General features: G+C 36.9%; 1 protein-coding gene across 1 annotated transcript; it reads right to left on the bottom strand.

The window, feature by feature from the left end:
• Nucleotides 1-6,756: 6,756 nt before the first annotated feature.
• On the bottom strand, nucleotides 6,757-9,262 carry LOC126702407 (protein NRT1/ PTR FAMILY 2.8). The gene is made up of 3 exons (XM_050401106.1): nucleotides 9,145-9,262; nucleotides 8,819-9,036; nucleotides 6,757-8,270 (listed from the first exon to the last, which is right to left on the bottom strand). The coding sequence occupies exons 1-3, from the start codon at nucleotides 9,260-9,262 to the stop codon at nucleotides 6,771-6,773; spliced, it is 1,836 nt and encodes a 611-aa protein (XP_050257063.1). The 3' UTR covers nucleotides 6,757-6,770.
• Between the last annotated feature and the right edge of the window lie 4,587 nt (nucleotides 9,263-13,849).

The following is a 13,849-nucleotide window of genomic DNA, read 5'->3' as shown; positions in this document are numbered from 1 at the left end:
ACGAATGCACTCGTTACTGAAGTTAATAAAAGTATTATTCCTTCAATGTTTTTGCGCAGGCAGCACAGGTCGACTATGAGGCCTATAAATCACTGAGTAACAAGATTCCGCCTTGACGGATGTAAGTTACTGACGACCATAACACTGGTTAAAAGACTTAAGTAACAAGATTCCGCCTTAACGGATGTAAGTTACTGACAACCATAATACCATGGTTAAAAGACTAAGTAACAAGATTCCGCCTTGACGGATGTAAGTTACTGACGACCATAATACCATGGTTAAAAGACTAAGTAACAAGATTCCGCCTTGACGGATGTAAGTTACCGACGATCATAATACTATGGCTAGAAAGAATAAAGTAACAAGATTCCGCCTTGACGGATGTAAGTTACCGACGACAATAATACTATGGTTAAAAAGACTAAGTAACAAGATTCCGCCTTGACGGATGTAAGTTACCGACGACCATAATACTTTGGTTAAAAGACCAAGTGACGAGAGTCCGCCTGGACGGTCATAAGTCAAATAGCAGAAGTCAGCTAACGGAAGAGCACAGTGCATTAAATCAACAACTAATTAACAAAGCACAAAAAAGTACGGACGGAGGTAAATCGGCCAGAACATCAAGAAGAAAAGTAAGTACGCTTCATTCCAGCCCATAAACACTGGGCCAATATCATTGTTTTCAAAATAAAGTAAATTGTTTTGAAATTAGATTTACAAAAAGAAAGGCCCAAAACAAGACGGGCATCCACAATAAAAAAGAAAAAAAAAGAAAAAAAAAAAATTTTTCCTAAGTATGTAGAGTCAAGCATCAGCTGTGCCTTCACTAGCCGGCACGTCAGCAACAGGTTCGGGGGCGTCATCACCAGGGGCAGAAGACGAAGCCGCCTCCTCCAAGGCCATTTCCTTGTCCACCTCCTCCAAATCCAGGCTCTCCAAGTTGACTCCAGAAGGATGCTTGATCATGTATCTCCGGAGAAGCTCAAATCCTTTAAAATACCAGCTGAAGAGCACGGTATTGTACTCGTCAGTGGTCTGGAAAGCCTCCACGGATCGAGCAGCAATGGTCACTAATTTCTCCTTGGCCGCCATAAGTTGCTCGTCCTTCTCCTGAGTCAACCCGCGCTCGACTCTGAGGTCGTCCTCCAGCACCTTGACCTTCTCCTTCAATGTCGTGGCCTCGTCCATGGAAGTGATCAGGTTCGTCCTCAGGTCAGAGTTCTCCTTCTCCTGAGCCTCCATCCAGGTTACCAGAGACGCCACCTTGGCCCCTTGAGTGAGGTACTCAGCGGTGATATGGATACTCTCTCCCAACACCTAGAGGAAGTTATGAAGTCGTCTATAAAAAATAAAAAAAAATAAAAAAAGAAAAAAGAAAAAATGAAATGATGAAGAGGGAAGAACACACACCTGGACCAGTTTGTGGACGAGACGAGAAGCCACATCGTTTAAGGACAAGTCAGATAGAGCCTTCAAGTCCGCTGAAGTAACGACCTCGTGAGCCCTTTCCACGGCCAATGACTCGTCATCCCATATTGTGGATGAACGAATATCAGTCTTCTCCTTTCCTTTGCCAACCACACGCGGCCTTTTAGAGCCAGGAGTAGGAATCTCTTCTATTGAAACGGCCGGGGAGGCAGTCCTCGTCGTTTCGGAGGCTATGGAAGGAACAATGCTGAGCGGGAGGGAGGCAGAACCCTTCCCGGTAACTCGCACGGTCTTCTTCCCCAAATTGGACAGGGGTTCGTCCTTCTTTGACCTCATCTTTGCATACATGTTCTTGTTAAACTTGGTCGTCATCTCTGCAAGAAGAAAGTGTCAAAAAAAAAAAAAAAATTTGCTTAAGTGTACACAAGGGGAATCAGCATTGACGAAGTTATACATAAGAGGAATCAGCATTGACGAAGTTAAAACTTACTCTTCTTTCCTTCAATGCCAAGCTGACGAAGAACGAAAGGAGATGGGTCAGGACCAAGGTTGTAAAACGCAAGAGATCGAGGGTCAACCAGCTCGTCCCAGCTCTCAATCGTCTCAGCGTACCTGATGGCGGTCTCTATGCGTTCCTTATATCGTCTCTTCAGCCCAGGCCGTCTCTTAACTGTACCAAACAAAGAAACAAAGGAGTCAGCAAGATCAGAACTTGAAAATTGGCAAGATTGAAACAACGGGGAGAAATACTGACGCACCTAAGGTCGGGGTTCCCCACCGACGGAGCAACCTCGGGATATCACCCCAATCACTGCTAGATTGGGTCTCGAAGTCGTCCCCAGACACAAAGAAAAAGCACGACTTCCAATACCTGAATGACGAGGGCAATCCCTTGACGATCCTAATCTTTCTCTCCCAAGGGACTAATTCGTAATATCCCCACTCTTTAGACTCTTTCAAACGATACAGGTAGGTAAGCTCACCTATCCTGATCATATCCCCGTTGGAGGCCAACCATATTTGCATACAGTTAATGACGATCCTCCACGAGTTTGGCATGAGCTGTCCAGGGGCTATACCAAAATGATCTAAAAGTTCCATCAGGAACGGGTGGACGGGGAACCTAAGCCCACAGGTGAAGGCTGACTCATAAAAACATATTTCACCTGGAAAGAAGTGACAAGCCCTATCTTCTTCCCTGGGACGACGAACACGAACCCTAGACGAAAATTGAAACCTATCCTTAAATCTATTCACGGTCTCGTCATCCAGACCACAAATCTCCCTAAGGGCATAAAAAGCCCTAACCTCTCGAGAACCAGAGACGGCGGTATCTCCTTCAGCCGGGCCACCACTGGACGATAGCCCAGTCTCGAGGTCACTAGACCTAACCTCAGACATTAATCTTCTCCCTCCTAAATCCTCAAACCAATTTAGCGATTGACGTAGCAACGGCAACAAATCACTCAAAACGACACTCAGACTATTGCCTTCGTACACAAAATTTTCTAAAAAAGGGTAAGTACCCAAAGACCCCCCTAGACGCGCAAAAAGGAAGGAGATCGACGGGCAAGCTATCCTAACCTCTAAGCTATCAACCATGGAAAATACAGAAATCAAAAGGAAAACAAGGTACGAAACTGAAAACCCCAAAAGAAAAACAAAAGCCAACACCAGAATAGAAGCGAAAAGGGAATAGCAAATCAGAAATTATGCAGTAAAAGAAGAAAAAGAAGAAAGAAAAAGGAAAGAAGAGCATACCTCCAATGGCGGAACGGCAGAAGCAGCGCAAGGCAAATCGGAGAAGAAGGAAGCCACAAAATATTCAGAGTATCACTAAAAAGTTGGTTTGCTTTTGCTCTCTGAGAAATAAACGAAAAGTTGAAAAGGAGAAGTTTTAAATGTGGGCCAAAAACGATTGAAAAACCAGCGGGAAACCCAAGGGTCATGCCATTAATTCCACAGACCATCAAGCGCCACGTGGCCATGATTGCGTGTAACGCCGCCACTAAGCATTAAAGGCGGAACAGAACCCCAAGAGTCACAAGAAAAACTTTTCATCTTCTGTGATCGTCATGACGAGTCACCGACGACCCCAGAACCTGGGGGGCAACTGACGGGAATGGCGACTCTACATCCCGCTGACGAAGATAACATTACTGACGGGAGAATCATCCATGACGAAGTGATTAGAAACAACGAAGGAAGCCATCATCACTGACGAGGCAGAGAGTTATTCAATGCGATCAATCAATGATCCGAGCAGTTACCAAATCAACCAAGAAGACCGTTGGAAGGCCTATTAAAAGTCTCATTACTGGCCAGGTGCGTTACAAAAGAAAGCATTAACAGCCTCAACGGCTAGCCCTTATGGGCTCAGGTATAAAACTCTCACACAACCAACAGAAATGGATATATGCAAAAATACTCTGAAACTATCTATTATTTCTTTATTGTGTTTAACTGTGATCCTAACTTTGGCATCGGAGACTTTGTGGCAGGCACCACACCGGTGTCCCTCGACGAGCAAACCTTCACATCCCACGAGTGATTCCATCTGCACATTCACTGACGGATTTGTGTTCCATCAATTTCATTTCCATGTTTATCTTTATCATTATCAGTAGTCTTGTTCTCCAGGTCTACAGTAGGTGGGCTTTCGTATAGAAGGGTGTGATGGGGGACAATGGGAAGAGGAGATTGTTTATATTATCCCTTTGAATATTATAATGAAACTTGTTGGTTTTCATCAAGGGTTGCTGGACTCTTCTATTCCCTTCTCTTCGTCTTGATCATGACTTGGCAAACTATAGATCAGAACACTCTTCTATTCCCTTCTCTTCGTCTTGATTATGACTTGACAAACTATATATCAGAATAAAGTCGTACTACTGATCCTTTTTTCACAATTCATTTTGATGCGTCTTTCTATGGTAGCTGCGAGGCAAGTGTACCTTGCCAAACCTCAATGATATTATGATACTCAGGCAAATGTTGTTATTGTTGCTGTTGTTGTTTTATCTTAGACTTTTTAAGTAGAAAAATAGGTAAGATATGTATTTAGCATCCACAAAAGCTATATGCTAGACATAATAAGTAAGTTGAAATAGTTGGAATTTAGGATTAGTGAAAGCCGTCCACTCTACACACCAACAAGGTATTAAAATATCTATACAAGATAAAATTAAAAAAAAAAAAAAAAAAAAAAAAAAAAAAAAAAGGGGAAAAGAAAAAAAAAAAAAACAATGTTTAGTAGTCCACACTCCGCACCAACAAGATATTAAAATATTTATATAAGATACCATGTTTAATACGATTTGGTTAACTTCATGCTTACATCCATGGATAACGCCAACACAACCGTCAACAATATAGATTCCAACCACACTCAACCAAAAATCTTACTTGCATTCACAACCACAAGCAAATTAAAAACATATAACAATAAAAAATTAGCCTAAATCTCATCACAGTCAAAACAAAATCTTGATCAAGACTGAATTAATACCAAAATCCTACTACACCATATGACACCCTCTCACTTAAATAATAGATAAACTATCAATTCACACACGCATCTTTCAATCTAAAAAAAAAAAAAAAAAAACCACTTTTTGAAAAAAAAAATCATTATATATTATTCTAATGTAGCATTTGATACGGGGTAATGTTTTGGAATTCCCAAGAATATTTAAAGATTCCCATATTTTGTTGCAAATCACACCAAAGAATTAGATACCAGGGGTATCTGAATTCCCCATCAACTCCCTTTTTGTAAGAATGTGGATTCTCTCTAAAACAGGAGAGTATCCAGATTTTTAAGCTTAAAGGAAATTATATTTTTTATAAATCAACAATTTTAACCATTTTTCCTTATCATTTAAGCAATGAAGATAAAACATAAAACAAATTATCAATATCTTATAGACTTATACATTGGTAGATTGTTTTGTTATGGATTAAGCTCTTTTTAAAATTATTGTTAAGAATTAATTTTTCCCCTTTTTATATCTCCTATTTGGGATTGGTTAGATGCTAAAGTAAAATAAATTATTTATTTTTATTACAAGATTTTCCATAAAGAATAAGAATTTAAATAGTTATTTTTGTATTGTACTTGTTGTTTTGAAATGTTAGACTATAGTTTTAATAAATTTGTCATAAATTATAGTTTACATTTTGTTTGTCAATATTTATTTGGAGGAAGATTAAAAAAAAAAAAAAAAAAAGAAACTAAGGATAGTATGGGAAAAATAAATAATTCATTTAAGATTCTTAGAAATAAACCAAACATTATAATTTTACATTCTTATGAATCTTATTAGATTCCCAATTAAACTAAACATAAAAATAGTTACATTGCTAAGCAGCTAGATTGCAAGACATCACATTTATGTGGTATTTGGTATGGAGTAATGTTTAAAGATTCTTATGTTTGATTGCAAATCATGCTAGGGAATCAGATGTCAAGGGAATCTAGATTCCCCCTTGAAACCCTTTTCAATAGGAATGTGGATTCCCTTTAAAACAGGTGAATATCCAAATTCCCAAACTTAAAGGAAATTGTATTTTTTTTTTTATAAATTGACAATTTTAACTCTTTTTTCCTTATCATTTAAGCAATAAAGATAAAATATTAAACCAAACATTAAAATCTAAGGATAGAATGGGAAAAATAAATAATTCATTTAAGATTTTTGGGAATAAACCAAACATTATTATCTCACATTCCTAGAAATCTTAAGAGAATCCTAATGAAACCAAACATAGGAATAAGTACATTCCTAGACATCCAGATTACAAGGAATCACATTTCTAGGAATCTAGATGTCAGGAGTAATATGGATTCCCCCGTACCAAATGCCACATTACAGTAATCTAGATGCCAAGAATAATGTGGATTCTCCCGTACCGAACGCCATATAAAAGTTTTCTCCTTTCCCTGTGAAGGTTTACTGAGCCAAAACTATCAAATCATTCCCAATATTACTTATGTATAGGGCTTTAATATCTTTTCCTTGTCGAATTAAGAATACATTTTTTAGTGGACAAAAAAAAAAACCAATTGACTTTTTTAATAGGTAATATACTTTCTTCCCTGATCTAGAAAACCCAAACCAAATTAAAATATAAAAAAGTAGTAGAAGCTCAACATATGACATTAGACATATTCTAAACTGCTTTATACGATAGGCAAGGAGTATAATATGTAGAACACAAAGAATTTAAGAAAAGAACAAAGAAAATGTTTAAATCCAACCAAAAAACACAACTGTGCAATGTTGTTCACCTAGTGAATAAAAGTCTACATGGGAATTGCGGAGTCATGTTTCGTGTTAGTGATTGTTATGCATCTCTAAGCCCTTTTCTTCTTCATTTGGTTCACACTCAGACAGAGTTCTTGGGTGGCAGGCTATCGAGTTTTCTAATTGTCTCTTCTCACAACCAGCACTGCTGCTTAAGACAAAATGGCTAGCAAAGAAATTGAAGTAAACAAAATTCAGAACTTCCAGGGCAGCAACGATGTAATAGTAGTAATCAAGCCTATTCTTGTTGAGGTCTTGACCACCCAACCATGACAATTGGTCTGTTTTTTTGGTTGCATTATGGATGATATTGACAATAAGAGCGCCTATATAGCTCGCAATGGATAAGCTAAGAAAGAAGACAGCTCCAGCAGTAGTTCTCATGCTCTCTGGCATTTGCTTGGTAAGGAACTCCATTATAGCAACTGCAGCGAAAGCTTCTGTCATACCTGATAAAACATACTGTGGCAATAGCAATGCAAAACTTGTGGGTGAAGTGAATGAACCATGTTTCAAAGCTGAGTCACGGCGCTTCTTTTCAACAATCCCAGCGACCAACATGCACAGAATCGACATCAAAATGCCAGTGCTTATTCTTTGTTGCATGGTCAATCTTGTATCCCTTCTTGTTATTTTCCTTGCTTGAGGGATGTAAACTTGTTCATAAATGAAAATCCATATAGAAAGTGCAATCATGGATGTGAGGTTCATCCAACCTGGGGGGATCATGAAATGGGATCCAATGGTTCTGTCCATTTGTATTGCTTGAAGTATCCCAAATGTGCTCTGTTGGTCCATGGCTATAAAACAACCTATTCCTGATACCCATACTGGCAGAACTGCTACTAAGCATTTCAATTGTTCCACTTGTTGCAAGCTACAAAGTCTCCAACCACTCTTGGCAATGCCTTGATTGTCAAGTTCACTTGGGTCAGCAACCATAGCAGCCTTGTCAAGGAACATGAACCTATCAGTATGAGTAAGCATTGTTAATGTTGGTGACTCCGAACCTGTAATAGATGGATCATAAAAGGAGTGCTTAGAGGCTGGTCCAACAGTTAAATGATGTTTCCTACAGGCAGCTGTGATCACTTTGGCTATGTCTGTGAAGATGCTACCTCGAGGGTTCTTGTAAAAATAAGTGCGGCAGCCAAGCAAGAAAATAGTGATGGAAACAGCAAGGCAGGCAGTAGGAATAGCAAAGCCTAAAACCCAACTGAAATTAGTCTGAACGTAGACAACAGCAGTGAGTGCCACAACTAGAGCAATGGTGAAGGAGAAATACCACCAATTGAAGAAGCTTTCTAATTGTGACCTTCCCTTCTTTGTGTTGATGTCAAATTGATCAGCTCCAAAGGCGATGTTGCAAGGCCTAATGCCGCCTGCACCTAACGAAAGAAACGCAAGAGCTATGAAGAGAAAGGCTAGCTGCCAGCTTTTGGGATGTGGGCAGTGGGATTGATGTCGACCATCGCAGGTTGGGGGTCTTAACTGATGTATAGCTGCAGTCAGGGTCATAGTCCCCATACCCTATAAAATGCAATCATACATAGTCCAAATCTTGGCGTTAATAGTTGGATTTCCATGATTATAAGTAGGTGTCTTAGAACCTTATAAAATGCATGCATTTCACAATTAATATTAAGTTTCTAATTGTTAAGGGATGATTTCACCACCTATCCAAGTTCACTAAGATAAAGATTTTTTTGGTTGGCATTAAAGATCAATTCATGTTATTAGGTTACAAAAGAGATAAGAAAGAGAAAACATGTGTGTACTAGATTATTTTTTATCATTAGACTAAAACATTAAATATTAGTTTTGGCAGAAACAATTTTATAATAAAATAATTTAATAATTGAACTAATTAGAACTTATATGATGTACAGTATTTGAGAAAGTATATACAGGAAAACAAAATGAATATTTTAGTTGCAAATTCTGTTGGCATTGATACATATATATAGACTAAGATTTTGTTTAGTGTCTCCATTGCATTTTACACCCTTCAACATCCTAATAAAAGAAACTGTGTGATTCTATACCGGTTCCAATTAGAAAAGACGAGGTCACTTTACCAGAAGAGACGCTATGGAGCCAAAGAGGAGGGTACGGAACCTGCCTAGATAAGCATCAGCAACAAAAGCACCTGCTAGTGATGTAATGTTGGAGGAACCATTCCATATGTTAACCACATTAACCACAAATATACCACTCAAGTTGTATTTTGTAGTCAAGTACACTGTTATATTGGATATCAAGCTCATCGATGCCAACTTCTCAAACGATTCATTCCCTAAAAAACATTAAAACATAATAAAAAAAAAATCCATTTTAAATCTCTTTAACAAAATACAGAAATTATAGTAGTAAATACATATGAATGCTAGGTTTGGTACGTTACCAATGATGTATTTGATAGCTTTCCATCCTCCTGCTTTTCTAGTAGAAGCTTTAGGAGGAGGAGCAGGATGAGTTGGAGGGTCTTGCTGTAATGAAGTAGAATGGATCATAATTTCCATTCCAATCTCTCTCTCTCTCTCTCTCTCTCTCTCTCTCTCTCTCTCTCTCTCTCTCTCTCTCTCTCTCTCTCTCTCTCTCTCTGAGTATATATATATTTTCTCTTCTTCTATTCTTAAGTTTTCATTTTTGGTAACGATTTTTGGCTGATTGCCCGGACTACTAGCCAAAATCTCTCAGAAATATATAATTGCGTGCATTGAAGTAACTAGTAACTGAGTAATAAATTACAAGATCTTAATCACAGAGATTCATCAAATTGCTGTGTTTTGTTTGATGGAGATTTCGGAGTGGGCTTGGTTGCACGTGTGTGATATGGTCAACATGCAAGCAACGTGGCAAAGAAAGAATAGAGCCTGCATGAGCGGAGTTTGTTTAGTTTAGTCTTAAGTCTTAACCCAAGTTTTAGAGGTATTGGTTAGGATCTCGTGAGATTTGCTGATTCAGTATGTAGAATTTGTTGTTAGCCATGGAGCCATTTGTTAGCCATTTGTTACAAATTAGATCCTAACTTTACGTAGCATCTCCCTCTTTCTATCATTGGGCAAGACTTCCATCTTTACTTTTCCAGTGTAAGTGAAGTGCGAACTTTAAACATTTAAAAAAAAAAAAAAATTCATTTTGTTTTTTTAGAAAAACATTAGAAAATCCCATTTGACCTAAAGGCAATTGGCAGCGAAAGCTTATCAAGTTTTTTTTTTTTTTTTTTCGGGGGGGGGGGTGTGGTTGAGGAAAGCTTATCCAGTTGGTCAATATTAGTTGGACAAACTAGCTAGGGTTGGCTCTAAGCTTAGGCCTAAGGCTCCTGTTACAAAAAGTCTCCACCCAATTTATAAAATAAATAAAATACTCCTTTCAGAACACTAACATCGAGAAATATGAAAACAATTTATTTTATATTCTCAAACACCATTTTATCTATTTTACAATCTCATTTTACAATTCGTCTAACATTTCAATAATTATTTTTACATATAACTTATTAAAATAATAAAAACTATCACATCAAATAATAATATAAATATAAAGAGAGACAGAGAGAAATTAAATAAAAAATAAAATATAGTATTTTAGTTTACAAACTCATGAACAGTAAGTTCTAAATATAAAGACTTACTGTTTATAGATTGTAAAAAATTTTAATTATACAACTCCGGATAAAGCTCTTTTTTAGATGGTCAGTGTGTATTTTAGCACCTGTGAGGTTTTACACCCCAATACTCCTATAAAACCATCCAAAATTTTATGATAATAATTGTTTTTTTTTTTTTTTTTTAAGGGGTGGGTTCCATGCAATCATCATGAAAAAAGGGTGGGTTCCTATAGATTTTCTAAAAAATAAATCAAACATGTGAATTTCACATAAAGAAAAATATACATTTACATTTTTGGACATTCAAGTTCTCAAGCATCACATTTGAGCTGTTTTTTCTTAATATATATATATATTTTTTAAAATATTTGGCAAAATAGCATCATTTAAAACTTATTCAGGAAAATAGCTTCTCTTGGAACTCATCTTTTCAAGAGGAGAGTCTCCTGTTTTAAGTCACACTCATCTAATTGAGAGACGAGGTCCTTAATTGTTTTAAGTAAAACCTTGTTTTATCATTTATGCATAGACTCCGGATCCAAAGTTTTACAATGCCGATTAAGCCATTCAACTTTTTCAATTAATCCATAGGTTGAATCTCTCAACTTCACAATTGCATTCCAAAGTGCCAATAAGTTTCCATATTTGTTGAGATCCACGTGGACCAAATTTTTAAAAAATGACCACATAAGCTTTAACCATATCAGCACGCAGTTTAAGGAACAAGAACCCAAAGGGCCTGTTCCCCAAAGCAGTTTTGTAATATAGTACTACTATTTTGTCAAATAATTTTATTTTTTACAAAGTACCAAGCGAAATTGGCAATCCCATTTTGTCAGATATATATTAGATTCTCCATCCAAGCACTACTATAATAGAAAAGGGCACACTTGGGGCCCGTTTGGTCATAGAGTTTAAAAATTGTTGTTTAAAAAGATGTAAAAATTGTAGTTTAAAAAGTGTTGTTAAAATACGTGTTTTTAGTGTTTATAAAACAAAAAAATGTGTTTGGTATCATAGTTTAAATAACATGTTTTAGTATTCAAAAAAACATAAAAATGTGTTTGGTATGTGTGTTTGATTTAAAAATAAAGTAAAAAAACTGACACCTTTAACCAAAATAAACATTTTTTTATTCAAAAAATATTTTTTTAATGCCTAACAGGACTGTATGGGTGCGACTGCCGAGACAATACAGCTTTGATGTCTGACGTGGGCCATACAATGTTCAACATAATTACACAATTGCCACTAAAACACTAGTTTTTGTTGTTTAAAAACAGGTTAGAGATGATTTCAAAAATATCATTTTAAACACTGATTTTTGAACACTATTTTCCAAACAATCCCTGAAGAGGAATGACACACCAAACGTCCTTTTTTGTTTTTGGACACTAGTGTTCAGTGTTTAAACACTGAACACTACTGTTTAAACTGATAAACCAAACACGCTCTTGGTTTTTACTCCAACCATGGGCTTCAATGTCACTGGGGTCTGGTTTGTCAATTATGTTTCGTTCTAGCCGTAACAGTCAGAAAATTCCATTTCAGAATTGGGCCAAATCATCCCCTATTCCACTAGGCCTAAATATTGATCTATTCTTATCCATTTCATCCGATCCGTTTCGGTCCCTTCCACTAAATTCCTGCCAATATGATTGGAATGTGAACAATTCTTTTTTCTTTTTTTCCTAAATGCATTTTCATTTTCATTTTTTGATTGGAATGTTTCTGTCAGTGGCGGAGCCAGGAATTTATATTTGGAGGAGCCAAACATAAAATTAGACAATTAATTATTTTTATGTATATATTAATTATATCCATACTAACAGTAATGTACATACAATTTAATAATCAAAATTCAAAACTGTATTATTTCTGAATTACCATCTCCTAAACTTGTCCATAAACCTAGATTTTTTAAACTAAAGGCGAAAAGCACATTTTAGTCCCTACATTTTCAGGCGATTCCCATTTTAGTCCCTAAATTTTATTTTTACCGCTTTTAGTTCCTATCATAAAAACGCTTCCCGTTTTGGTCCCTGCCGTTACTCATTTAACAGAAATATCCTACGTGGTAAACGGTCCAACAGTAAATGCTGACGTGTCTATTAAAATAATATTAAAAAAAATCACGTCAGATAAAAATAATATTAAAAAATGCCACATTAGCAATTTAATTTTTGAATAAAGCCAAATCAGATAAAAATAATATAAAAATTTCTAACCTAATTATTTTTTAAAAAAAGAAAAGAAATTAGTTAAATTAAATTTTTTTTCCTTTTTTTTGGAAGAACATGAAGAACATTCCAAGAGATTTTTCCCATTCCTCTTTCTCTACTAATAGTTCTCCATCTCTCCCTCTATATCTCTCTTCTACGTTTCCCATTCCTCTTTCTTTATTCACAGCATGTTTCGCTCATCTATCTCTTCTCATCTGACTAAGTTTTGGTTGGATCGAATCGGTGGTTGCTGGGTTTTAGTGGTGGCGTTTCGGTGGTGGGTTTCAGTTGTGGAGTTGAATCGGTGGCCGGCTTTGGTGGTGGGTTTTTTTCGGTGTTTGCTGGGTTTTAGTGGTGGCATTTCGGTGGTGGGTTTCGGTTGTGGAGTTGAATCGGTGGCCAGCTTTGGTGGTGGGTTTTTTTAGGTGTTTTCTGGGTTTTAGTGGTGGCGTTTTGGTGGTGGGTTTCGGTTGTGAAGTTGAATCGGTGGCCGGCTTTGGTGGTGGGTTTTTTTGGGTGTTTGCTGGGTTTTAATGATGGCATTTCGATGGTGGGTTTCAGTTGTGGAGTTGAATCAGTGGCCGGCTTTGGTGGTGGGTTTTTTTCGGTGTTTTCTGGGTTTTAGTGGTGGCGTTTCGGTGGTGGGTTTCGATGGTGGAGTTGAATCGGTGGCCGGCTTTGGTGGTGGGTTTTTTTGGGTGTTTGCTAGATCCATTTGGTGGTGGGTTTCGGTGCTTGCTGGGTCTGTTTGGTGGCTGGGTTTCGTGATGGTCTTTTTGGTAGTTGGGTTTCATTGGTTGCCGGGTTTTGGTGGTGGCTGGGTTCTGTTTGATGTGGTGGTGGTCGTGCCGGGTTTCATTATGCTTTCTCTAAGATCTTATTCAAGCTTCGCTGGGTTTGGTTGTGCATGGAGGCCGAAAATCTGGGTTTGAGTTTTGTGTTTTTTGTGTTTGGTTTCAAAGCATAAGAAAATCTTGTTGAATGTTTGTGTTTTGTAAATTTTTATGGGCATATCTTTTTATTTTGTAAATCTGACTGATTTTATGGTTTTGATTGCTAAGAAAATGCAAGAAAAGAAAAGTAAATTTTTAATTTTTAATTTTCTGGCAAGCTTAGTTGGGGAAGAAAAATGAAGAACACGTTCTTCATGTTCTTCCATAAAAAAGGAAAAAAAATTAATTTAACTAATTTCTTTTCTTTTTTTAAAAAAAATAATTAGGTTAGAAATTTTTATATTATTTTTATATGATGTGGTTTTTTTCAAAAAATAAATT

This window comes from Quercus robur, chromosome 10, assembly GCF_932294415.1.
Source record: "Quercus robur chromosome 10, dhQueRobu3.1, whole genome shotgun sequence".
NCBI lineage: Eukaryota > Viridiplantae > Streptophyta > Magnoliopsida > Fagales > Fagaceae > Quercus > Quercus robur.
Note: the sequence above shows the minus strand (reverse complement) of the source record. Positions and strands in the feature narration are given on the sequence as shown.